At 47.9% G+C, this 24191-nt stretch overlaps 1 protein-coding gene across 7 annotated transcripts in view; it reads right to left on the bottom strand.

The window, feature by feature from the left end:
- Positions 1-23807, bottom strand: part of PPCDC (phosphopantothenoylcysteine decarboxylase) — a 29599-nt gene extending 5792 nt beyond the window's left edge. The window contains exons 1-7 of one of the 7 annotated variants that reach the window (XR_005105391.1): positions 23633-23803; positions 21528-21694; positions 16052-16147; positions 12857-12985; positions 10647-10815; positions 9236-9312; positions 4398-5861 (exon numbers count right to left, since the gene is read on the bottom strand). Coding sequence is in view for 5 of the 7 variants with exons in the window: in XM_037395176.1 (XP_037251073.1) it covers positions 5776-5861; positions 10647-10815; positions 12857-12985; positions 16052-16147; positions 21528-21680 (633 nt within the window). In the remaining 2 variants the exon portion in view is untranslated. Of the gene's footprint in view, positions 1-4397; positions 5862-9235; positions 9313-9332; positions 9969-10646; positions 10816-12856; positions 12986-16051; positions 16148-21527; positions 21695-22865; positions 23089-23632 lie in introns of those variants that run through there. The other 6 variants (XM_037395173.1, XM_037395174.1, XM_037395176.1 and 3 more) reach the window with 6 other exon arrangements.
- Positions 23808-24191: the final 384 nt, after the last annotated feature.

Below are 24191 nucleotides of genomic sequence, written 5' to 3'. Positions count from 1 at the left end.
AAGCTTTTCTTGCTGCACTTGGTCCCCCCAAGGCCACAAATTCTGCTTTCCCTTGTTTCAGTGGGAAGACAGGGCGGCACGCTGCCTGTGCCGGCACGCTCGCCCGCTGTGCCAGCAGTGCTGCAGGGAGGATGGGGGGGATTTTCTGGCTACACCTGCTGCCGGCAGGGCTGGTGCCAGGGGGCTGAGCAGGTCCCTGGGATGCTCATCCTTCCGCCGCCCAGAGCTGGTGCTGCCATCGATAATGTGCCGGAGGCTGCACGCCATCAGTGTGGGGCTAGGAGCATGCCGGGCTCTCCCAGCTTCCGTACCGGGATGTCTTTGCAATCGCACTTCATGGAGCCTGCTTTTCTGAGTCTCCATGTCAAAGCCCATCTCTCTGTACTCCCTCCAGAGAGCCCAGGAGCCTGCAGTCAGGAGCAGATTGCTTTTATCTTAACTGCAATGACTACATGCCTAAAAGTCGCCTTTATTCTTCATCCCCCTGGCCAGCATGAAGGCTTTCTGCTGGTTCTGTCCCCTTTATCCTCTGTTTTCTCCCCAGAGAGTCGGAAAAGCGAGGTACAACGCCAAAGCCAGCATTCCCAGAGAAACAAATCTCAGACTCCATCTGAAGGACAACATGATGTCTCAAGAAGAAAAACCCAAACAGGGTGAGATCCAGCAGGGAATTGGCCCAGTCAGATTATGTCCCTCCCTGCTCCATGCATCTCTGAGCATCTTCAGCCCTTGCATGACTCCCAGCAAGTTCAGAAACCCTGAGCAGCACAGCCTCAGGGAATTCAAGCTTCTAATTAAGCTCAATTACTCCTGGAAACAATTTTTAAACTATCCACTGAGGCTGCTGGCCAGGGCAAGAACACTGCACCTGCAAGTTTTAATTGCAAGGTTGTCACTGCCGAAGCCAAGCTATCAGCGTAGTTGGTGCCAAGGAGTCTGTGCCGAGCGGTGCTGGGTCCTTTGGCACCATCCTTATCGCAGGCCAGGGCAGCTCAGCTGCGTTCTAACACCTCCTGAGCCGGGAAGGCCAGCGAGACAGAAAAACTGATGCAGATAGAAAGCAAAACCACGAGGGCAGAGCCTGTGACCACCACGATCCTTTTGGAACCCTTTCTCCAGCTCTGCTGGCAGCAGAAACACCCAATGCCCAAGGGGAAGCAGAACAGGAGCCTCCATGTGCCAGCAGGAGACCGAATCCAAAAATCTCAGACCACCCCCCTGGCAGAGATAGATGCTGACCTCTCAGAGAGCCCAGGAGATCCCTGGGGCTGCCAATGGCACCCAACAGGGCTGCGGGACCAGCTGAATGTGGCCAGAGCCCCGCAGGGAGCTGGATTTGCAGCTACCCCGGGTTCAGCCTAGGAAGGGAGATGTCAGGGAGATGAGGGCATCACTCCCCTGCTCGCTGCCAGCAGCTGTCTGCAACACCATCCCACCGGGGTGAGACGGTGCTGCCCTGCGCCTGAAGCAGGGGAGGGGTAACAGGGAAGCGAGGTGGGGGCTGATGCTGTGGAAGGCTCTGCAAAGGCCCCCACTTACCAACGGGCCAGTTCAAATCAAGTATAGATGGGTTTATAGCGAGCTCTGCCATGGCCGGTGCTCAGCCTGCGTCTTTCTCAGCACCTGGCTCTGCCGCAGGCGTACCAGGGTGGCGCTGAACAACCATGCAGCAAGATTGGGGTGGATGGGAAAAAAACCCCAAGCCAGCTTTCTGCAGTGGGTTACAAAAAGGTGGATCAGCAGCTCCTTTGCAAACAGCAGCGGTTTGGGGTCTGAGATCGAGGAAGCAACTCTTTTCCACAGCATAATTACTTGCCCATCACTCAAAGAGAGGTTGTGAGTCGCTAGGATGAGGATGGGGAGTAGGGCTGGGGGCTGCAGCACTGCTGAGCCCCACAGCTCACCAAGCTCACCAGCACCTGGCTCTGCAAAAGCAGAACAGCAATCCCACGCTGCCCTAGTCTTGCAATCTCTGTATCGTCAATAACTAGTCTTGTGATCACTGTGTAAACCTTACAGAAGGGCGATCCGCTTCTCAGAGCTTCATTTGGGTATTTTCAGGGAAAATCCACCTGTATGAGCACCCCCACGTTCTCGCTTACCACCACCGATTTGTCACCCCTTGGCACCCATCGCCCTCTCCCAGCACCCAGCCCCGCTGCGGTCGGGGAAGAAAAAACACTTCCTGCCGCCCTACGCTTTCGAAGATACGAAGCAGGCGGCGTCCCCGCTCGCCAGGCAGGCAGGGCGGCCGGCAGCGCCGCAGAGGTGCGAACCCCACCACCCAGCTTGCTGCAGGCAGGTGTCAAATCCGGAGCCCCGGGGCGCAAAGTCACTGCACGCAGGCTCTCAAAACCAGGCGCATCGCAGAGACGTGGCTGCTTAAAGTCTAAAAGTGGGGAGGTTTTCTCACCATTTTCTTTTTGAGTTTGTTCTGCAGTCTGTTCATGTGCCTCTACTCTTGCTGCAGGCTCCCAGGACAAAGGCGTGGGATGGGACAGGCACACAGAATATGCATCTCCCACCCCAAGTGACAGTGGAGAGACTTGACACCTGGGGAGCCAACTCCTGCCCCAAGCACCACTCTCGGAGCCAGACCATCTGGATGCAAAGCAGCACCACAGCACCTCCATCCTCCTCCAGTGCCCCACGGAGCCAAGCAGCAAAGGGATCACATCCCGTTTGGAACGGGGGTAAGCAGCCAGAGGGATGGATGCTCAGAGTCATGCCCAAGCCCAGGCGAGGCTGAGCACAGGAAAGGAGGAGGGCTGCTGCCTTAGCTGAGCTTTTGTCCCAGCTGTTTATCGCTCCCAAGCCAGTGCTGAGAGAAACGGTTTTAAGCAGCATGAATGAAACCGCAACACACAGCAGGTTTTACAGGGATGCTGCCTCAGTCATCAGAGTTTCACGGGAAAGCAAAACAAAAAATCAGTGCATGGCTTAAAAAGAAGAGCTGAAGGAAAAGAAAAAACACACAAGCAGCATCTCGGGCCTCCCCTGTGAACCTGGAACACCCAGAACTGCAAGGGACAGAGAAGTCAGTCTCTGCCTCAAGTAATTAAGCACTTCACACCTCTTGGTGACCTTGGTGGCCAAGTGGAGCCCTGCCGTCCTTGTTCGGTGGCGGCGAGGCTGGCAGTGCCTATCTACTGAGCCTGCACAAAGCCTTGGTTTTGAATCAGGTCCTTCACTTATCACCCCCAGCCTTGTCCTAGAAAGGCATCGTCCCAAAGCACCCTCCCAAAGCCCAGCGACTCATGCCGCAGCAGACAGGGCTTCCCCAGCTTCTCTTTCTGCCACTTTTCCACAGCAAGCAGCCGTGAAGTGTTCCTGCCCGCAGGCTGCTGGCACCTACCCTGCCGTGGGTGGGGACGCGTGCCCGCACTGGTGTGGCAGCTGCTCTTGCTTCAGCCCTCTGCCTCCAAAAAGGAACTCAACTGTTTCTCCTGTTTGCCCTGGAGGAAAGGTGGTTTGAGCACGGGTTTATCCCAACTTATAACACTATCACAACCTGTCTCCAATTAGAAATCACAGCAATTATGCAGAGGATCATTTAGCGGCACAGTTAGTATCTGTTTCTGCAGCAGAGATGAGACAGATAAGGAGCAGTGTCCTCTACAGAGGAGTTTTCTTTGGGGTTTTTTTGGCCACTGGCTGTGAACTGCTCCCCTCATTCTCTCAGCTATACATTTTTATTGCTGTCCTATATATTTGCAGGACAAAGAATTAGCTCCCTTTATTCAGGGATCTGCAAGTTCTTTACAAGCCCTGATTTAAGCCTCTCAACAAGTCTCAGAGGCAACTCTAGTCTTAGCAGTTTCCTTCCACCTTACAGATCAGCCCACTAAGACCGGTTGCCAGCTCCACGAGACATCAGGTGACCCAGCATAAGTTCTGGATCTAAAAATGCCACATTACCCAACTTCTGCTGAACTACCAGAGCTTGCGCTCTGCACCACACGCCATACACCTTCTTGCCCATCTCTGGTGCCAGAAGCCAGATGATATGATACCTGCCACCGTTTCTGGAGCAGCTTAAGCCAGCAAACCAGACTCGTAACAGATGAACATTCTTATCAAGGACATGGTGTTTTGACCTGGTATGAGGAACCTTACTGTCAGATTTTCTGCATCGCCAAGTCACGGACTAGGAGGAAGGCCAAGCAACTCCAACCACACAAGATATCCACGGCAGAGCCAGAGCAGAGCTGCAAGGTCGAGTTACAGTTGCAACTGCCAGAACACATATTTCTTTGTAAGTAGGAGAAACAACGTTCACTACAAGACTCAATGGAAACCAAGAAGTATCTCTTCTACTGCCTTCAGTAAGCTTAAAGTAAGATACTCTGAGGATAGGTGGATAGCTTTCACCATGCTAAGAACATGAGCAAACGATACAGGTGACACCACAAAGACTTTACTGGCAAAATACAAAGCTCATGATGATGGTATCGCTACGGCCCTTCCCGTGAGCCACAAGCTCTGCTCAAATGAGGTTCCTTCTGACTTGATCCTCAGAAGCTCTGAGTCCCCAGATCTCTATCAGTGGAAGAGCCAAAAATGGGAAAGTTCAGGAGGTTTTATTTGTGTGGAATAGATAAGGAAAGCAAACATACGCTGATAACCTCTTCCCTTGCGCACAGCAGTCTGAAGGTTGCCCCCATAGGCAGGATGCACATTCTGTACCGAAGGCCTTAAATTTGACTGGGTCTAGTTAAAAATAAACTCTCTGGGTCAGCAGTGCTCTGCTACGGTAACATGTTCAACAGCTCCAGTTTGCTCCCATTCCCCTCAGGAGCGGAATCACATTTCCAAGGAAAGGCGGGACTGAGGGAGCCCTGACTGGTCTGGATGCCTATGGGGTCACAGGATTTCCCAATTTTTTTCAGGCTAGTTGGTTAATTTTCAAGCCGAAAGGGATCATCATAGGCAAAGTTTGACTTCACTCCCTTGGGAAACAGCCACCCTGGCCTTCCACAAGAGCCCAGCCTATTCATTTACTGACTGGAGCACCCAGCTGGGCAGGTATCATTTTGGTACATGGTTGACGTCCGCATCCCTATGCAGTCAACAGATACAAAAGGGCAAAGGCTAATTCGGGGACTAGATAGCTACTTTCAGTCAATTTTTTCCCCACCTCTGCTAAGAAACTTAAGCAGACACAATGATTTAGCAATGTTGTCACGTGCAAACACCCCCCAGAGAAGCTACAAGAGGCAATTCTTCAGGAGCGGAATTAAAATCTCTACTACTAAGCTCCTGGAGGGGAAATGCTTTTTGGACAGTGACTCCTGCTGGAAAGGCGAAGCCAGCACAGCTACAGACCAGGCTTGGGAGAGCAGGGGTGCCCCCACACCCACATACTGGAAAAGGCTGGCATTATTCCCATCACCTAGACTGGCACAGCACTCTCCGCTCGAGCAACTCCTGGGAGAACCACTGGACCCGAAGTACACTGGCAACTCCTTCTGCAGCCTCCTCAGCAAGGAGCACATGTGAAACACGGGGGGCTGAGTGGCCCAGTGGAACGTTACTCCCTCTCTGTGAGATACCACAGAGTGTTCCCACACTAAAGCAGCATGTTCTTGGCTTTGGTTTCTGAAAGTCTGCAGTGATGTACCACAATTCAGTTTGGCACCAGCTGGAAGACAAACGTTTCACTCCTTCGGTTGAAGAGCACGCTATAGGTATGCATGCCACCTCGACTCAGCTTCCTGTTGGTTTTATCTTCAAATCATCAGGGAGGCACACAAATACAATTTACATGCCAAATCATCAGCTCTGCGTTGGCAAGTCCCGTTCTTCAAGGATCCTTTTCACGCTCTCCACAATGGTCCACACTTCTGCCATGGCACCTTGACCTGCAGGATGACAGCAAAACCACGCGGTGAAATCCAGGTCTTGCCAAGATAGCATGAGGCACGTGCTTTCCCTGTCCGTCTCTTCTTCACACACTGTGCTGCTGCGGAAAATTAGATGCACAATGGTGGCGCAGCACAGCCAAGCTCACCAAGTGTTTCCTCGTGACTCACCCAACAGAAAGCAACTGCGGAGGCCAGAGGATCTGCTCAGGCCACCTGGTTCTGCAGGGGTTTTGTGGCATGGCAGGATGCCATCAGGGGAGGACAGCGAGAAGAGTATTCATGCTAACTTAGCTTGGCTCACAACTCAGAAGTCTAAGGAGGAGCGCAAGCGCCTCAGTCAATGGAGAGAGGCAGGAAACCTCAAAGGCAACTCATATGACCTTAATAAGTACCTCATGTTCTGAATCGTCTCCAGAAGTGTCTGCATCTAACCCTTGACCGCACAGGGAGTTACTATCTTAGCTCACACTGCCCTGGGAGCAAACGTGGAAAAGTGCCCCCAAAATGCATGTGGGTAGCAAAACACCCTATTTCACCTCCTTTCTCCAGTGTAAACAGTGTTCGGTATCTTTTTGAAATGGACTTTGCCTATAAAAAAAAAGACTTGCTTAATTCATACCATTCCCATGACTCTGCAGTTAGACTCACATTAGAGAAAGCTGTCCTGGATTCACACCAGCTTGAACCTCGGGAGTAATTCTTGGAGAAGACCGAGTGCTGGACAGAACAAAATGTAAAAGCTTTTCCTTTCAGACTGGTTAGCTGCCAGATGAACATCTAATCTACACTGTGCTGTTGCTTCCCTCTGAAATACTTCTAAAACTTAGATTCATAATTTTAAGGCCAGAGATCATTAAATCATCTTGTCCAACCCCGTGTACCGAACGCAGCACTTGGAACTCAGTCCATTCACTCCTGTAATTTGCTTGCGGCTGAAGAAAGATACTTCTCTCACCAGCACTTGTTTCCATTGAAAGACTGAAAAGGAGTCTCTATTGATTTTTGTCCTGCTCATTAATTGTCCCAATAATTTAAAATATGTGCCTTATTGGTCATCAGAAATCAGTTCTGGGAAGTTTTGTTTTCCTCTTTTTTTTTTTTTTTTTTCTGGCCTGCTTCCACAGCTGGGTTAGCAAGTGCACAGAGATAGGGGGGCAGGCAAGAACCAGAGGGGAAGGGGAAAGGCCATCCTGACCAGCAGGGAGAGGTGCCTTCTTGTGGGCAGATCCAGGGCTGTGATCTGCCCACACCCTCAGTTTTCCCGTACAGATGAGCCACCTAAGTTTTGGCTGGGTCAAAAGGTGTTAACTGGATATAACTGAGGATTTGTGATGAAGAACGATAGTTTTGGAAGGTCAAGAAAATTGGGCTTCCCTGCAAAGTAAGACTCATTCTCCACTCTGCTTTTTGCAGACCTGTAAATCCCAGGAGGTCTGAAGCATCCTCTTGGAAAAGCTGCAGGCAGATTTGGGCCCTTCTGATCTAACCTCGAGGAGAGGCGTTGCAGCTGACAGGTCCTGCTAAGTAAGAGAAATTCCCTGATTGCACAGTTCAGCAGAGCTACACCCTTCAAGAACATTTCCAAGGCCCTTCTTTGTCCTCCACCACCTGCTTCCTCAACATCTTTGGCAATTCACAGCTGGATTTTTAGGTTTAGCAGAGGAAAATCTTGCTAAGCAGCCTGTGACAGCACAGCTCATGCCTACAGATAGAAGTCTTCCAGTGTGCCAGGCTCTACAAATCCAGCCAAAAATAACGAAGATACCAGCAGTTTGGAAACATTTCTGCAAAGGCAGATTGTTGCAGGCCCATGTGTGGCACAGCACCTCTCAAAGCTCTCTTTATATTGTGGCACATGGATATCATCAAGGCCAACAGCCTTGGTAGCTTACATCTAACTATCCAATCAAGGAAACATTTTCATTGTCAACTCAATTTGTTATTTTAACTCTCTTTTAGCCAGACTCTATGTCTAAACCCACCCATTTACTAAGAAAAATTAATTAGGCAATGCTTGTAATGCAGAAACTCAGTGACAGTCAGGATCTGGCCCATTTCAGGTGAGACCAGCCACATCAGTTGAGGAAGATAAACCTCTTCTGTAGCAAGACAAACCACAATGTCAACAGACAAAACTGGTGCAAACTGAATCTCTTTTCTTCTGCACCAGATGCGTGAGCTTTGCTACCTACTGTTTGGATGGAAGCTGGGCAAACCCCTGTGTGGATGAAACCCACAAAACTGAAATTGCTGTGGAAGAAGAGGCCTTGGTGTGAAAGGCTTGAAAAAAGAGGGGAAGAGAAGAAAAAGTCAGTGGTGGAGACTGTCTTGGGTCTTCAGAGACCTGGAGTCCATTACTGCTGTGCTGGTTTTGGCTGGGATAGAGTTCATTTTCTTCATAGTAGCTAGTATGGGCTACGATTTGGATTTGTGCAGAAAAGTGTTGATAATTCAGGGTTGTTTTTCTTACTGCTGAGCAGTGCTTACACAGAGTCAAGGCTTTTTCTGCTTCTCCCACTGCCCCACCAGCGAGTAGGCTGGGGATGCACAAGGAGCTGGGAGGGGACACAGCCAGGACAGCTGACCCCAGCTGTCCAGAGCGATATTCCATACCATGCGGCGTCACGCTGAACAAAAACACTTTGGGGGGAAGGCTGGCAAGGGGGTCACTGCTCGAGGACTGGTTGGGCATTGGACGGTTGGTGGTGACCAACTGTCTTCATTTGCATCACTTGTCTGTCCTGGGTTTTATTTCTCTCTCTCAGTTATTTTCCTTTTCCTTATAATTTATTATTATTTTATTTCAATTACTAGAACTCTATCTCAACTCACAAGTTTTTTCACATTTAACCTTCCAATTCTCTCCCCCCATCCCACTGAGGGGGAATGAGCAAGCAGCTGTGTGGTGCTTAGTTGCTGGCTGGGGTTAAACCACGACAACTGCTTTGCCATACTTTTCCTACATACTGCCAGGAAAGTCCTGGTGTTTGCCAACAGGAATATCTTGTTGTGAATTGACTCACAAGCACAAGTGGAGTCCAGTCACATGTGGGTACTACTGCCCCAGCTGTTCGTACCATCCCTCTCCAAGGCTCCTTCAGGAGTTTGTTCTCACAGCAGAGACAGATGAACTGCGTGTGAAGCGGCTCCCAAATGACTGCTGGTGGAATGAGGTAACTCCCAGTCAGTGCTGGTTTACTTTGCCATTCTGAGCGACAAACCACAGCAATGCACATGCTGCTTCTCATGTGGCTCACATATCCCTGTCGCAAGGGTGGCACCCCCAGGAAAGGGGCAGGGCTGAGCAGCAGAAGGTGGAAATCACGTTCACCATCCAACTCTAATCCATTTGTGCTGGTGAGTCAACTCACATGGCCCTGGTACATCTCAGATCCCCGTCTGTGAAACAGGGATGACAACACCACAGCTCTGCCTCAGGTACATGAACCTGCAAGAACAAGCACATGACCCATTAAAAGGCACTCAGCTGCTTACTACAGGAATAGAGATCCTGCATACATGTGCAAAAAGGGAAAAAATAAAAGACAAAAGAAGCTATGCCAGATGGCCTTTCCACTTCTGCCAAAATGTTTGCGCAGAACAACCTCTTTTGGGCATTTTCCCTTAATGTTATTACAAGTACGTAAGAAATTTGATGTAATCAGGTCTAAAATCCCAGCGGAAGCATAGTTGTCCAGGATATTTCAACTGATGCCTGAGTTACTTGACTACACTTACCTAACTGTAAATATTTCTCACTATTCAGTTCCAAAACAACACTCTCTAGAAGCACTGCACCTACCCAAGAATTCAGAAACTAAGCCAGCCCTAGAATTTAACCATGAAAAACATTTTAACATCCTGTCTTCACTACCGACTGTGTATTGAACTATCTGACAGAGTGGTTAAAATTCTGCTAGAGTTGGGGTTGTTAAACAGAAGTATGAGTATACTACTGTGCAGTGTGTCTAGAACTGGGTGACATTTTACAGAAAGTTTGTCCAAGAAAATTTTGACAAAACGAATCCATTCATCTAAATTGCTTGTCTAAAACCCCTTCTCAAAAACTTTCAAAAGTCAAAATACTTCCATTGAAAACAGCTCCTAAAAAACAAATGAGACCGTTTTAGTAGTATGTCTTAGCACTGCAAGTTAAGTTTTTTGAAGCTGAGCATGACAACTGTCCCTACCCCGCTCTTTCACTTCACAGATAAGTCTGATATCAAAACCCCAAATCAAAACTCGATTGGGAAGATTAAAAGTAACCCAGGCAACAAACAACAAATGTTAAATGCATGCCCTGCTACACCCTCAGCCACGTCTGCAAAGCACTTATTCTCACTGTCTGCTCTCAGGGATAAGATATTATCCTTAAGTTAGAGATGAAGAACCGAGGCATGATAAAAACAGCCCACACTCACAGTAGAGGGCAAGGTCAGGACACCCAAATCCCAGGCTATTAATGCTCACCACAAAGCCTTCCTTCTCTTTGATCTACTCTCTGCTTGAATGAGTTATTTCTTTTAAATATCAGGCCTATCTAATGGCTCATTTGAAAGCCTGGTTTGGATGGTCTCTTAAGACTACTTAAAAATTAATGAACAAGAATAATAGATATCAGCTAGCACAGGGCAAAGCTTCAGTTTGTTTCTATAAAACGCTGGCAGTGAGCACCTGCTCCCTGCAGTTCAACAGGCCATACAGCAAAAGAATGCACATCCCTTCACAACAAGAGCAGCACTTGTGCAGGAAGAGAGTCAGAAGACACACAAAAGGACTGACCTTCATCTCCACACACTAGTTTCTTCACCACACAGGGGATCTCTGTGTAGCCAAAGCCTTTCAGCTGCTCCACCTGCTGAGCTGTGATGGGATGCTCCCACATGGCCGTGTTCATAGCAGGGCAGAAGAGCAGAGGTTTGCTCAGATCCCAAGCACGGATGACACAAGTCTGCAAAAGAAGCCAAGACGGGTTGTCTTTGCTCATTCCTTCTCATCACTTCGCTGCACAGAAGCAATCTCCCAGCCTGGGCGTCATTGGAGGGCCAAACGCCTCAATCTGTCAGTGCAGCTGGACTAACCCACAGACAGACCCACAGGGCTGATACTAATTTGTATTACATTCCAGCAAAGCTCATCACTGACAGGCAAGAAAGATGAGAGGGGCTACAAAGAGGATAGATCCCACCCTACTCTGGCCTGGGGCCAAGCAAGCAGCCCAATTGCTGGAGCAAACCAAGCTGAAACACGAAGAGTGCAGACTGCCAGCCCGTGTGGGAGACCGAGAGAAGCTGAGGGGTGGCCACAGATCATATCATAAAGAAATCCCCAGGCAATACTTCAGATAAGCCAGCTGCAGAGCTGAACACAAAAAGTTGGCAAGTGAATCTTTTTTAAATGATATGCCAACTGGATCCATAACTCCTCACCAGGGAAGCACTGCTGCTTCCAGAATATAAATAGAGGATAACACGAACACATCTGGGCTGTTGCAGAAGATGCTGGCAGATTACGAACCACCTAGCAGCTCCTGCATGCTACAGGGAATCATATCTGACTCCTCATGAATACAGAACTTCCAGATAATCCAGTATCACCTCATCTCCCTAAAAAGACAAATGCTGACTGCTCTCAATGCAATCTCCATCAGTTTTCCTAGGCCTAGCAGCATTTAAATCATGCAAAGGGAGCTTCCCAGGTAGCCACAGCCCCTGGTGCAGGGTCTCTGCTCAGATCACCGAGTACTTACAAGAACCCTGCCCATCCTTTTTTACGCCCTATGACTTGAACCCTTCCCAGCACAGGAAAGTCTGCTAGAATCTGTTCTAACTTGCCAAGCAGCACCTCCAGCATTTGCTTGCCTTTGCTGGAGCTACCTCTTCCCTCCACAAGCTCTCTGAAAAGACTGGCAGGTGTTTGTGAAGCCACGCATACCTAACATCCTTCCTGAGCTCTTCCCTCTGCTACCACCATCACATCTATAGTACCAACCGGAGCCAGCAGGAAAAGACATTGCTCTTGTCCCTCCCACAGCTCTTTCTGGCTTCTCTGGGATCTCCAGTGATCTACTCATACAAATAAGAGCTGTTGCTCTGGGTGTATTTTGTTCATTTATATGCAGTTCCTCTTACCTGAACAGCTAAGGTGGTCATGCAGGGCTCCCTGGCCAGAGCTGATGCACTGCCCTCCGTTCCTAGTTCTTGCATTACTTGCCTGCTTGCATCACTGAGGGGCGATGCGCCACAGCAGCTTTGCAGATCTGCAGCTCCCTGGCAGATCTTTTGGGTGGTTAATGGTTATGCCTTCCCCTAATCAAGACCTAACACCTGGACACAAAGTGTTCAGACCCACTGAAGGTCATCATCACCTAGCAGAGAAGCACACTCTCTTTTAATACACTTTTTGATCAGCCTTTGAGCCAGAGCACTTTTAATACCAGAAAAACAAGTCTGAACAAGCCAAATCCCCTGTAGCTGAAACTGGAAGGTAAGTAATTGTGAACATGTTTGAATTTCTGTGCTATGCAGTTAGGTGAGGGAGGAGGTGAGGTAGCAGGAAGTAAACAGTTTTATCTGATCTCACAGGTGTCTTTCCAGATTGCATCTAAAAAATGCAGAGAGAAACCCAAAAGTTAGAGCAAGGGGGTGGGTGTGTGTGTGTGCACGCGTGCGTGTGTGTAGGTAGAAAGAAAAAAATACCACCCATCAAAAAAATCAAGAGAGATAAAGCAGGGACTGGGAAACAATGGAAGAGACTGACAGAGCCAAGAAGTGGAAAGAGATGTAAGCCAGGGAAGGAAAGAACGACTATTTGAGAAGGAACAGGGGAACGATACTGAAGGAAGAGAGAGACAAACACACAAAGTGAGAGCAGAACATGCAAATCTCACTGTTCTCGATGCTGCAGAAGCACAAGAGTTTCCATGAAAGAAAGGTCAGACAGTCTAACACTGGGAGGCGAGAGAACTGTCAGGCAGAGCTCTGGTTACTCACCAGCAGGTTGTCACAGATGCCATTTGCAAGCTTTGCCAGCGTGTTTGCATCAAGAGGTGCCACCAACATAAGGTCAGCCCACCGCCTAAGCTCAATGTGCAGGACTGGGTCCGAACGACCTTTCCACAGCTGCGGATGAGACAAGATGCAGATTATCAAACCCTCACAATGACCACTGTGAACAACAGGCACTTCATCAATCCCACCTTAGTAACCACCACGGAAACTTAAGGAGAAAGAATTACTCTCACATCAAGCAAGACCTGACAGAACGGGGAGCCAGGGACTGCAGGCACAGTGCTCCCTTTTCCGATTCCCCCCACCTCCTCCAGTGAAGGCCGTCTTGCAGCTACGTTTCGGAAGCACGCCTAATGGATGGCATTGACACACTTGGTGCTCTACAAATGGGTATCCTTTCCACACAAAGACCATTCACACGTCCAACAACCACAAATATCAACTCACAGGAAAGAGCTTTCCCCATCCACTTCCCATTCTTATCATCCCTCAGCTTCAGAATTGTCCGTAAGAGCATATCTGAGCGGAGGAAAGAGCTCCATCCTATCAGCCAGCTGAAGCCAGACAGGATGAAATCAGGGGTCACGTTTCCTGAGGAAACCATGTGATTTATAGGTTCTGCATTTCTTTGAAGTGAACTGACCACTGTCTTTTAACAAGGTATAGACCCCTAACTGCACAAGTCACTTTCAATTCAGATGTGCACCCCTACACATACTCACAGCAGCAAAGTAAACCCTCCTAAGTACAGTAGGGAACAGTCCTGTTGGTTTTCTCTAGGATGGATGAAGTTTAGCCAGCTGAGTACCTTCCTCCTCTCTTGGCTCTTAAGTGAATATTTCTATTTTCACAAAAACTCGAAGTTGCTCAGGAGAGGCCTGGTCTTTTCATAAGAGCGCAGTTAACTGGGAAAACGTCAAGAGAAGCAGCAAACAGCATCAGGTGCTTAATCCCCAGAGGACACACACAACCACAGGCCAGCAAGAGGCACATCAGGGCCACAAACTGTTCCTTCTCTGAGTCACTGGAAACCACAACAAAAAGACAGCATCCGGAAAGCTGGTGCTTCCTAACACCTTTCCCAGCTCCTCCGCTCATTTCTACGTTTTCTAGAAGCGCTGAAAATCATAGCTTTATTTTCAGAGTGAAATATCTCACAAACAGATGCTAGGCGGGCTTATTTCCCTGGCAAGACGCTGGAACAGGTTGCCCTGAGCAGCTGTGGCTGCCTCATCCCTGGCAGTGCCCAAGGCCAGGCTGGATGGGGCTGGGAGCAACCTGGGCTGGTGGGGGGTGTCAGTGCCCATGGCAGGGGGGTGTGACTGGGTGATCTTTAAGGTCCCATCCAACCCACACCATTCTGTGATTCCCATCCTTATGTCAGAACAGCATGTTATAAGGGTTCCATGCCTGCTTTCAGTGTGCCAGCAGACCTCAAAGCCCGACTTGCACCCCTTCTATCACGCCACCAAGGATTCCTCAGAAATCTCCTAGACCCGCAGGAAAGCTTCCTGGCCATTGCCATTAGCCTGCCTCTCTCCACATAAAAGTGATGCTCACATGGGAGAGCATTAGCAAGACACTGGTAAAGAGCAGACCACCTTGTACCCAGATCAGTACTGTAAAGATAAAACATACAGAAAAATAAATGTTAATGTTTATACACTCTTCATACTCAGGGACTCTCAAAGCATGTCAGCAAAACTGTAGTGAAGAGAAAAAGCCATTTTACAAGGTCTAGAGATGTTCACAGCCCTGACAACTGAGGTATCCCTTACTGGAATGGCTCTTCCATGTATGCCCACGAGCACAGATGCAGATACCTCTGAGATAATGTCCTGGTTTGGCTGGGACAGTTAATTTTCTTCTTAGTAGCTGGTACAATGCTGTGTTCTGGATATAGTATGAGAATAATATGAGAATAATGTTGATAACACACTGACGGTTTTAGCTGTTGCCAAGTAATGCTTACTCTAAATCAAGAACTTTTCAAGTTTCCCATGGTCTGCCAGTGAGCAGGTGCACAAGAAGCAGGAGGAAACACAGCCAGGACAGCTGACCCGAACTGGCCAAAGCGATATTCCATACCATAGAATGTCATGCTCAGTATATAAACTGGGGGGAGTAGGCTGATTGCTGCTTGGGGAGTGGCTGGGCATTGGTCAGCAGGTGGTGAGCAATTGTGTTGTGCATCGTTTGTTTTTTTTCTTTTGGTTTTTATTCCTCTCTCTCCTTTTCTTTGCAATTATTATATTTTATTTCATTTCAGTTATTAAATCGTTCGTATCTCAACCCGTAAGTTTTACCTTTTTCCCCAATTCTCCTCCCCGTCCTGCTGCAAAGGGGAGTGTGAGTGGGTGGCTGCGTTAGTCTCTGGCTGGGGTTAAACCACAACAGACAAACACTACTCCCAGCAGGAGAAGCTCTCTGACTTCCAGCCACGTGTCATACTGGTGCACGACATATCCAGGTACTGGCCTTCCTCTGCACCACCACACCAGGGTGGCCCTACCAGCACAAGGTCACCCAGCCAGACACCAGGCTGAGTTTTAAAGCAGCGTGAGTAGTTTTGCAACTGTCAGCGATATCTGCAGATTTAGAATACTTAGCATTAAGGAGAATTAAACTGTTGCATTCGTGACAAATATGACTCATGACAAGCACCAAACACCCTCACTGCGGCTCTGCAGCGGCTTTCTTGACATTTCCTGACACTGCTCTCAGAGCTGCAGATAGCAGCTGAGCACAGGGTGGTGAGAGACCACTTCTACCCCCATAGCTTGCTGCAAGTCTGCTAGGGCAGTACAAAATCCTCCGGTACAGCCAGGGCAGCCTTTCTTTCCTTCCTCATTTACAGCATGGTTGGAATCACATTCTTTGGAAGACACAATTCAAAAGACATATCACTACAACAAAGAAGTAAGCATTGGCCCAGGATTAAAAAATAAATAAATGGGGTCTCTTGCACAGAAACATAGAGGAGCACTTTTGTTTGCTGTTCAGTGCTTGAACAACTAAGTGAATCCCCCAGGGAGCCTGTGTTTTTTCTGAAGCAACTCATTGCCCTTCTGGAAGTAGAAGGCACAAGTACATGACAAAAGTACTTGAATTAAAAGACGTGTGGCTAGTGAGGACAGGACAGAAGCCCTTGCAGTCTCCTAAGGAAGAACCACTCACCTGCCATTCATCTTCGTCGCTATAGAGGGTGACAGGAATCTCCTGGACATCATAGAAATGCTTTGCTCTCTCAGTAGTGACCACCTTCACTTCGAGCTAATCAGAAAAGAAAGACAGACCAATGGTTAGATTTGTGGACAATCCTGTAAAGCCTGCAAAGATTCTGAAAGCTATGTGCATTCTCAGAGGACCTTCCCCTATTCATGGTTGAAAGGCCAGGACACCACAGGTATTCATGAGAGCCAAAGACTCATTTCATGCCACCCTAAAATGGGCAGGTGATTAGTCACTGCCTGCTGAACACGTTCACATGGCCAGTTCACAGCGGGGACAGCGGAGAGGACAGAGCAGGTCAGAACGAGATGCAGTTCTGCACAGAACTTCAAAGAGACAGTAAGAAGCAGCAAACCAAAACTCTGTGAAAGATGTCCTTTAATCTCAAAATATGCCTGCCAAAGGGAGCAGAAGAGCATCTTGCCTCAGTGGATTCCCTTAACCACAGCACAGAGGACTGTCGAGGGGTGGCATGCCTACACAGCACTCACAGGATCACTCTTCCCACACTTGCAGCCAAGAGGAAGTTCTGTGCCAAGGGAAAGCACAGTGCTGAGTGATCAAAAGAACTGCTGAGGGACAAGCAGGTTAGTTGGGGCTCAGCCCCACCAGTGCAAAGCAAGCCCGCCTCTGCTGCACAAGCAAGAGCTGCTTTTGAAAACATAGAATTATTTATTGGTGAAACGGACCACCTTGTGCACCCCTCTGTTGCTTTCTGCCCCTGCCTCTCTCTCTCTCTCTCTGATCTCCGGGGGGAGGTAGCTGCAGATTACTGGATACTGCTTTTTAAAACCGTGTTGATCAGATTTGCTCCAGCCAGGGTAAAAATACCAGAAGCAAGTCAGAGTTGTATCTTCCAGCTATCTGTCCTATCAGGGTAACAGGGTAAGACATTGGAAAAAGGAAAACATCTATGTAGGTATACTCAGAGGGTTTCTGTGCAACCAAAACAGTAACCCAGCAGCTTCCACAAAGGAAAGAGAGGCTGGGGCAAAGTATATGAAGGTTCTCAGAAATCTGAGATAAACCTGCCTGCCTTCTTGAAAGCCAGTGGAACCTTCAGTTAAATGGTATATACTGGGGAAACCCTATCATGTTTCTTCGATGTTTATTTGACATGCACACTTATGAGGTGCTAAGGTACCCTAAGACATGAGAACCTTTCATTTCCCCCCGCAGAAATCTTAAACAGAAAAAAGGGTTTTCTCCCTAGTTTCTACTCGTTGCATGACCTGCTCAAAGCTGTAGCTCTGACAAATGTCACGAACTGCTGCCTGGCACATGCAGTGAACCAGAGGTGCTCTACACACCCCAGGATCAGCCCCAAAGCAGAGCCAGTGTTGGAGCAGCTCTGCATGCGCTGATCACCTGAGCAGGACACAAAACTGTATTTCCAACTGCAATTCCTTCCAAGGATGTACCTTAAAATCAGTCAATAGACAGGCGAACACGCAGGGGGGAGCGTTCCGAAAAGACTGGTAATGTGGAAGACGCACCTCAGGCCACCAATTATAGTGAAAAATAACCCTTCTCACTGTTATTGGCCATTTCCAACCACCATCTGCTCCTTCAAACAGTTCACAGTGCAACCCACTGCGTGGCTCTATTAGCCCAACAGAGACAGGGAGAAACCAACCTCACCAACAACTCATTCCTGCTAGAAACTGTGGCCTGAGGTACAAAACTGATGAAGTACTCACTCTGTGCACTCTTGCTAAAACCAACTGCTGAAAACCTCCAACCTCCAAGAGGCTATCTTCAACAGCAGCGGTTGAAGTGACAAAACATGTTAACCTATCTCCCCAACACTATCTACTGAACTGGGAATGGAGCAGTGTTGATTATCTGCACCCTACATGACTAGAATAACAGCTGGGAGTAGTGGAAAATCCCAGCCTTAGCACATCATGGTCTTTGGTAATTTTACCTATTTCCTGAAGAAAAAGTAATGGGAAAATATAGCTGCACCTAACACCAGTATTTGGTACTATATGGTTGGTTCGTTGCCTCTTCTAAACGTCTGCTCTTTTTCAGGTGACCCTAACTTGGAATCACAGCTGCACTTCTAGTGCTTTCAAGTGTGAAGATCATATTCACAGCAATCGACCGTATTGTTTCCATACTAACCTCACCTCACAGGAAGCTGTTTGGAGCCAAGCAGCAACACCCACAAAGGTGCTAACGCTGCGCTCTGCTATGCCATGGGCTTCAGTGAGGTGTTAACCTCGCAGTCTGCAAACTACTATTTATTTGGTGATTTTAAAGAGCAATGTGCAGTTTAAGGGGCACGTCTGCTCTCTGAAATGGTACCAGTAGGCCAGGTCTGCACCAAAAGTTTTCAGCAGGAGTGTTTGTTAGTGGTGTTCTTATTTTACAGTTAGCCATAACGGTATAAGGATTTTTAGGTGATACAACTTGATGTACCAGACAACATATTTTGTCACTTGCTACTTCAATTGCATCATTATTCAAAATTTTCTAATCTACACCAGAAAGACCCCTCTAAGGACACATAAAAATCCCCAGAAGACACTGTTTTGTTTGTTTTTTTTTAAAGATAGTTGCATAACCATCTCCAGTCTTAAAAAAATAGATATTTCTTCGAAGCATAAGCACAGGAATAGGGAATAGCTGGCTATCACATCCTGCATCCAACCCACTACAAACCAGAGCATACCAGAGGGAAGTTCAAGGACTCCGAGTGGTGATGACTCCACCATTCCCCCAAGAAAGTTATTCTATTAGTCAAATATTCTCCCTAATTAAGGTTTTCTGTTGGGGTGGGCTCCTGATTCCCTTGTTCTGAGCAAGTCCTTCAAGTCCCTCCAGCTATGTTGGAAAGAGATCAGTGTTCTCAAGATCACTTTAGCCTACATAGTTTTTTCTATTTAGCTGGCACACCCTCAGCTTGCCTGTGGATGTATCTCTGCTTAAACAGTAAAGGCAGTCTAGCCACCCTCAGAAACTCCTTTACTGGAGACTGCTTAGAGCTCTTTTACTTGGACCACTTAAGTCAATTCTCCAGAATAAACTTTACTGCAAAACTGCTGTCCTGTGTTCACGCAATACTGTCAGTCTCTGTTAGAGAATTCTCCCGTGGCAGCCGTTTCTGCTCGGGGTTAAGGGCATGTGTGCGTGATTTTTTTTCCACAAGTTTCTCAGTTTTGACAGCAAAATCTTTATGGACAGACCGAGCTTTGGTAACAACTGCTGCAGAAGAGAATGAGTAGCTTCCCTGTTAAATGGCAACTACAAGCTGATGCAGAGGCTACCTGGTAGGAGCACAATGAAATGACGTGACATGATTTAAGTCCAGATGATGTCCTGTAGCTTCAAGAGCAACACATTCCACCCACAGAGAAGTCTGTTGCTGCCTTTCTTTATGACTAACCAATATCCTGCCAATATGATTTTTGTCATCTTATTCGTGCCAGGCCATTCAAAAATTCTGGGAATCAGCCTGAGACAATGCGTGTGAGCATAGCGCTGCCACAAGAGCTACCCACAGCATCTTGACCAGACACTATGTGCTGCCTACCCACAACACCAGGTGCAAGGGTAATAACCTGAAAGGTGTAAACTGATGCCGTCTGAATTTCCTAGATCTTCAAAGAGGTTAAACAAAAGGCAGTAAGATGTAGTCACATCCATTACCACCCTCAGGAGATGTTAAAGTTTAATGAGTGCAAAATCACACTGCAAAGTTGTTCATCAAAGATCATTTCAGCCAAAACATCAATTTAAACTAACCAGTCTGGTTTCAAGCTGCTGACCACGTCTCCTTTGGTGTCAAAGCCTCCCTCTGCTCCTGCCCTGCTTCTACCAATGGCTTTTTAAAGTTCTGTTCCATCAGTAAAGAAACTGATGCAACAGGCTTGTGCAGGACTTAACAAACTCAATGGAAAAATTACACTGACTCAGCAGGCTTCAGATCAGGTCTTAAAATCACATCAGGAATGAGTAAATAACTTTAATTAATAAATTAAGTACTACAAGCTCCTGGACTGGACACTTCAGTTCTGCTTTTTATGCAACTAAAGCCTAAAATCAGAGGCCACAAAGCCCGCAACGGATGTCACAAAACCTATGGGCCTTCACAGTGAATTGAGGTCCAGCCACCTGCAGTTTTTAATTATGAATCAAATGCTCAGAGAGAAGGAATGCATTTGACCTAGATTCCTGTAGTGGATGATTTACATTCTTCCTGTCATCTGCAAAGAAGGATCTTCCAAGCACCAAGAGCAAAGGAAAAGAGACAACAGCAAAGCCCATCCAAGAGACAGAGGATTAGAAGGTGCATATCCCTGGCTCTGGCCTGGTCAGCCCCCTTCCTTGCTATCATTTTTCTTTGGCCTTCTTACTTAGGCCTAGGACCTTTGGCCTCACTCATCATTTCAGGTCACATAATAAATTAACTGAGGTCCCTCTTTGCAATCCACAACGCCAACGCAGCTGGCAGAAGTGGTGCCCAACAGATCACCAAATCTTTAGTACCCTTTCCAGCTGGGATATCAATATGAGCCAGATAAGTCAGAGTTACTCAGGGTTTGCACTTCTAACTCTACATTAATGTACCTAACTATAAGGTAAAGCCTCCCAAATCATCCAAAAGGATACTCATTAAGAACTCTAAGCAACATATGTGCATATTTAAGTGCACCCTCTTGCTCCTGCCACTCTTTCATTTCACTGTTCCAAAACATTTGCTCCATTTCTTAAAAGCTAAAGGTTTTCTGTATTTTCCTCTAACTTTATTCTACAGCAAAAGTTAGCATGGTTCCCTGCCTGATTCTAGTCACCAGTGGCCTCTGCTGGACACCTCTGTTATTCCAGACAATAAACTAGTAAAAAACTTCAATGCACAGACACATATAGCAGCTTGTATTTTCTGTTTTTACAAGATCTGGTTTCCCTTTGTTCGTCAGACATCTTTGCAATCTCCATATCTCACCTATGGAAAATCACAGTATCCTAGTGACAGATTTCAAGTTCCAGAAAACATCACCTGTGTCTGTAGCCAGATCTGATAATTCAACTGACAAGGACATATTCCAGGGAAAAAAAAACCCCACAAACAAACAGCTATTTAATAATTTTTGAGAGAATTAAGCAAGCTGAGCTGAACAACAGTACTTTCATACTCCAGAATTTAAATGTCTGTTTATGCAAACATCCAGGGGTGTTTAGTGCTCTTTAAGCCTGATGGAAAGCTAACTTTTAAGTGTAGATAAGTATGAAATTATAGGAAAAAGTCTTAATTTATTTTTAAAAACAGGAGGAATGCTCCCCAAAAAAATTTTCAAACTTAAGAGCTCAAAGCCAGAACAAACATTTCATTTCAACAGAAGCCATGTAAACTCTCTTCAAAAAGAGAAACAGGGTAACAGCAACTTCACAATACTCTACCAAGAGATTTACTCACCCCAGTGATTTTCAGCAATTCGGTGATAAGGAGAGGCAGCTTCAGGGCAGCCACACTTCCCGTCACACCCACCAGGACATGGTATTTTTTCTCCGGCACAGGTGAGCTCTTTTCTGCAGGAAGCCCTAGTTCTGGTGGGGAGAAGGGCTCCATGCTCCAATCAAACGCTACAAGCACACAAACAAAGACACTTGACTAACGGTTCCTCTGAGCAAGGCTAGCAGAGCAGGACCCCAACACTGACACATCCCTGAGCACAGGGACCTACGCCTGGACTATGAAGTACCCAGAGTAATTCAGCCTGAGGATGAACACTCAGACCTTGATCCACAAAGCTTCCAATCATCAGCAGACATTTAAGCATAGCACTAGCCTATTCCTTCTGTTTAATTACAATTCTCTCTCAGATACTGGTAAACAGAATGCTAAAACCTGTGCAGGCAGGCCACAAAAGTGCTCTGGTAAAGCCCACAGCCCCCAAAACAAAGATACTCTCTTACATGTTGAACATGGTCCAGAATTTACAATAAACGCACCTATCACACTGAGTGCTGGGAAGACGTGCAACCCCCTGCTAAGTCGGTTTCCCTTCGCACTCTCTGGTGAGTAACAAATGCAGGGAGGCATTTTAATAATTAAAAATCTGGGGGCCCTGAGGCAAGCATTATCACCTTACTTCCTAGTGTATCACTACATATTTACAGCAGCACTGGAAATAACTCCCTGTTAGGTGGAGAAAAAGACAAAACAGTGAATAAGAGGTAGAACACAACAGCCCACTGACTGAAAACACGTTTTCAGGGATGTGAAAGTCAGAACTGCTCGCTCCTCCAGCGGCGCCAAGCAAAGCAATCTGCAGGGCGACGTAGCCACTTTGGGAGGCAGGCTGAGCCAGCAGCTTTAGCTCAGCTCTCCTGCCTCCTCCCAGCTTCCCTGTGCCGCTGCCATACCGATAAATCGCAAATTACTGTTCTTGTGAGGAAAAGCGTTCCTCCACAGAACTGATGTGAACGTCTCTGCTTAACAAGTAATTAGCAAAGGGTAAATTCACTTCCTGAAAAATCTGAAAAACGCATTTCTAGGAAAGATTAGCATGTTTCTAGCAAAGAATCTAGAGATTTAGTAGTCTGCTCCTTTTTAGTGACATCCTAGTTACTCAGAGCAATATAATATATATATTACTTGGAATAATACATAATATGTAGTATTACTTGGAAGCATTTTGGGTAGAACAAAAAGGAAAAAAAAAAAAAAAAAGAGGTGTTTATGCTGCTCTTGTTTTCGGTCCCAACTCGGATGTTGGGGTGATGGGCCGGATTCCAAAAGAGAGGAACTTACCCCTTCGGTCACTCCCCAGATTGATGCAGGGGCAGGTTTACTTTAGGATCCTTCATGCCTGTGCAGCAATTCCACGGAGGTCTGACCTGCACACCCAGGCGCACCAGCACAAACAGCCTTCCTAACCTCCTCGCACCCATCTGCTGCCACACAACAGCAATAACACGCTTTTTCCATGCTCTGCTTGGAATTAATGTGCTTAACTCGGGCCCCTGAGGTTTCTCTGTGTGTTTATAAAAATATTGCTAGGGTAAGAGCACCATTTCAGCTTCAGCTTCTAGGCACTGATTAGCAAGAGTAATTAGAGGCAAGGAAATGCAGCATGCACATTAGCTAGGTGATTTCAACACTACTGCAGCACTTTACATGTTTATCTATATCTAATTAAAATTAACGCCATCACAGCAAGGAAAACATCCACTTCCCTTACGATTACTAGATGACAATTCATTCACTGAAGCATACACATCTTAAAGCCTGGGGAATAAGACATTATTTTTTAATAGGCAGCTTTTAAAAAGGGCTATTAACAATAAAACAAAAGCGCAGGGCGCTGGGCTGCACTTCCCTCTTATCCTAACACAGCTCTGGGGAACCAGCTAGGAAGCCAATACAAAGCAAGCAGTTTATAGGCCTACTTAGCTATCTTATTAGCTTTTTAAATGCCTCAGTTACTCTGGGAACAGCTCCAAAAGGCCGCTGAGGCAGAGAACAGAACCGAGAAACCCCGGGGATTTCCAAAACGTAAACAAACAACGTTTATATACCGGTAGAGGCACGACGGAGCGCGGGCAGGAGGGACAGGAGAGCGACAACTCCCCGTGCTCAAGCCTCAGCGACGGCGGGGCCCCAGCCGCGGCCTGCTCCCGCGGCAGCCCCGTCCCGCCTCACCGCCCGCTGTCGCCCAGCAACGGGGCGGCGCCCCCGCCGCGCCCCGGAAGGCGAAGGGCACGCTGGGAGCGCGGCCCCGCCCGGCGCTGGCTGCGCACGCGCGCGCGGCGGGGCGGTGACACGGCGGCCGCGGCCCTCTGCGCCCCCGGCCCGCCCCGGGCCCTGCCCGCCGCCCCGGGCCCTGCCCCTCCGGCCCCGCCAGCCGCCGCAGCGCTGCGTTGGGCCGGCTCCGCTGGCGGCGCCTCAGGCTGCCCGAGGCGGGCGGGCACCGGGGGTGCTGGCGCCCCTCGGTCCCCCAGCAACAGCCGCTCCGCAGCGCCCGGCATCGCTGCGAGGGCCGGCAGGCGGCTGCGGGCTCCTCAGAAAGGTGTTGGAGCGAGGAGCTTGGCTCAGGGCAGAGAGAGACGGCCGAGGGCACCAGAAGACGTGCTGCTA

Source organism: Falco rusticolus, chromosome 7, assembly GCF_015220075.1.
Source record: "Falco rusticolus isolate bFalRus1 chromosome 7, bFalRus1.pri, whole genome shotgun sequence".
NCBI classification, from domain to species: Eukaryota; Metazoa; Chordata; class Aves; order Falconiformes; family Falconidae; genus Falco; species Falco rusticolus.
The sequence above is the reverse complement of the archived record's forward strand: the minus strand, read 5'-3'. Positions and strand labels throughout refer to the sequence as shown.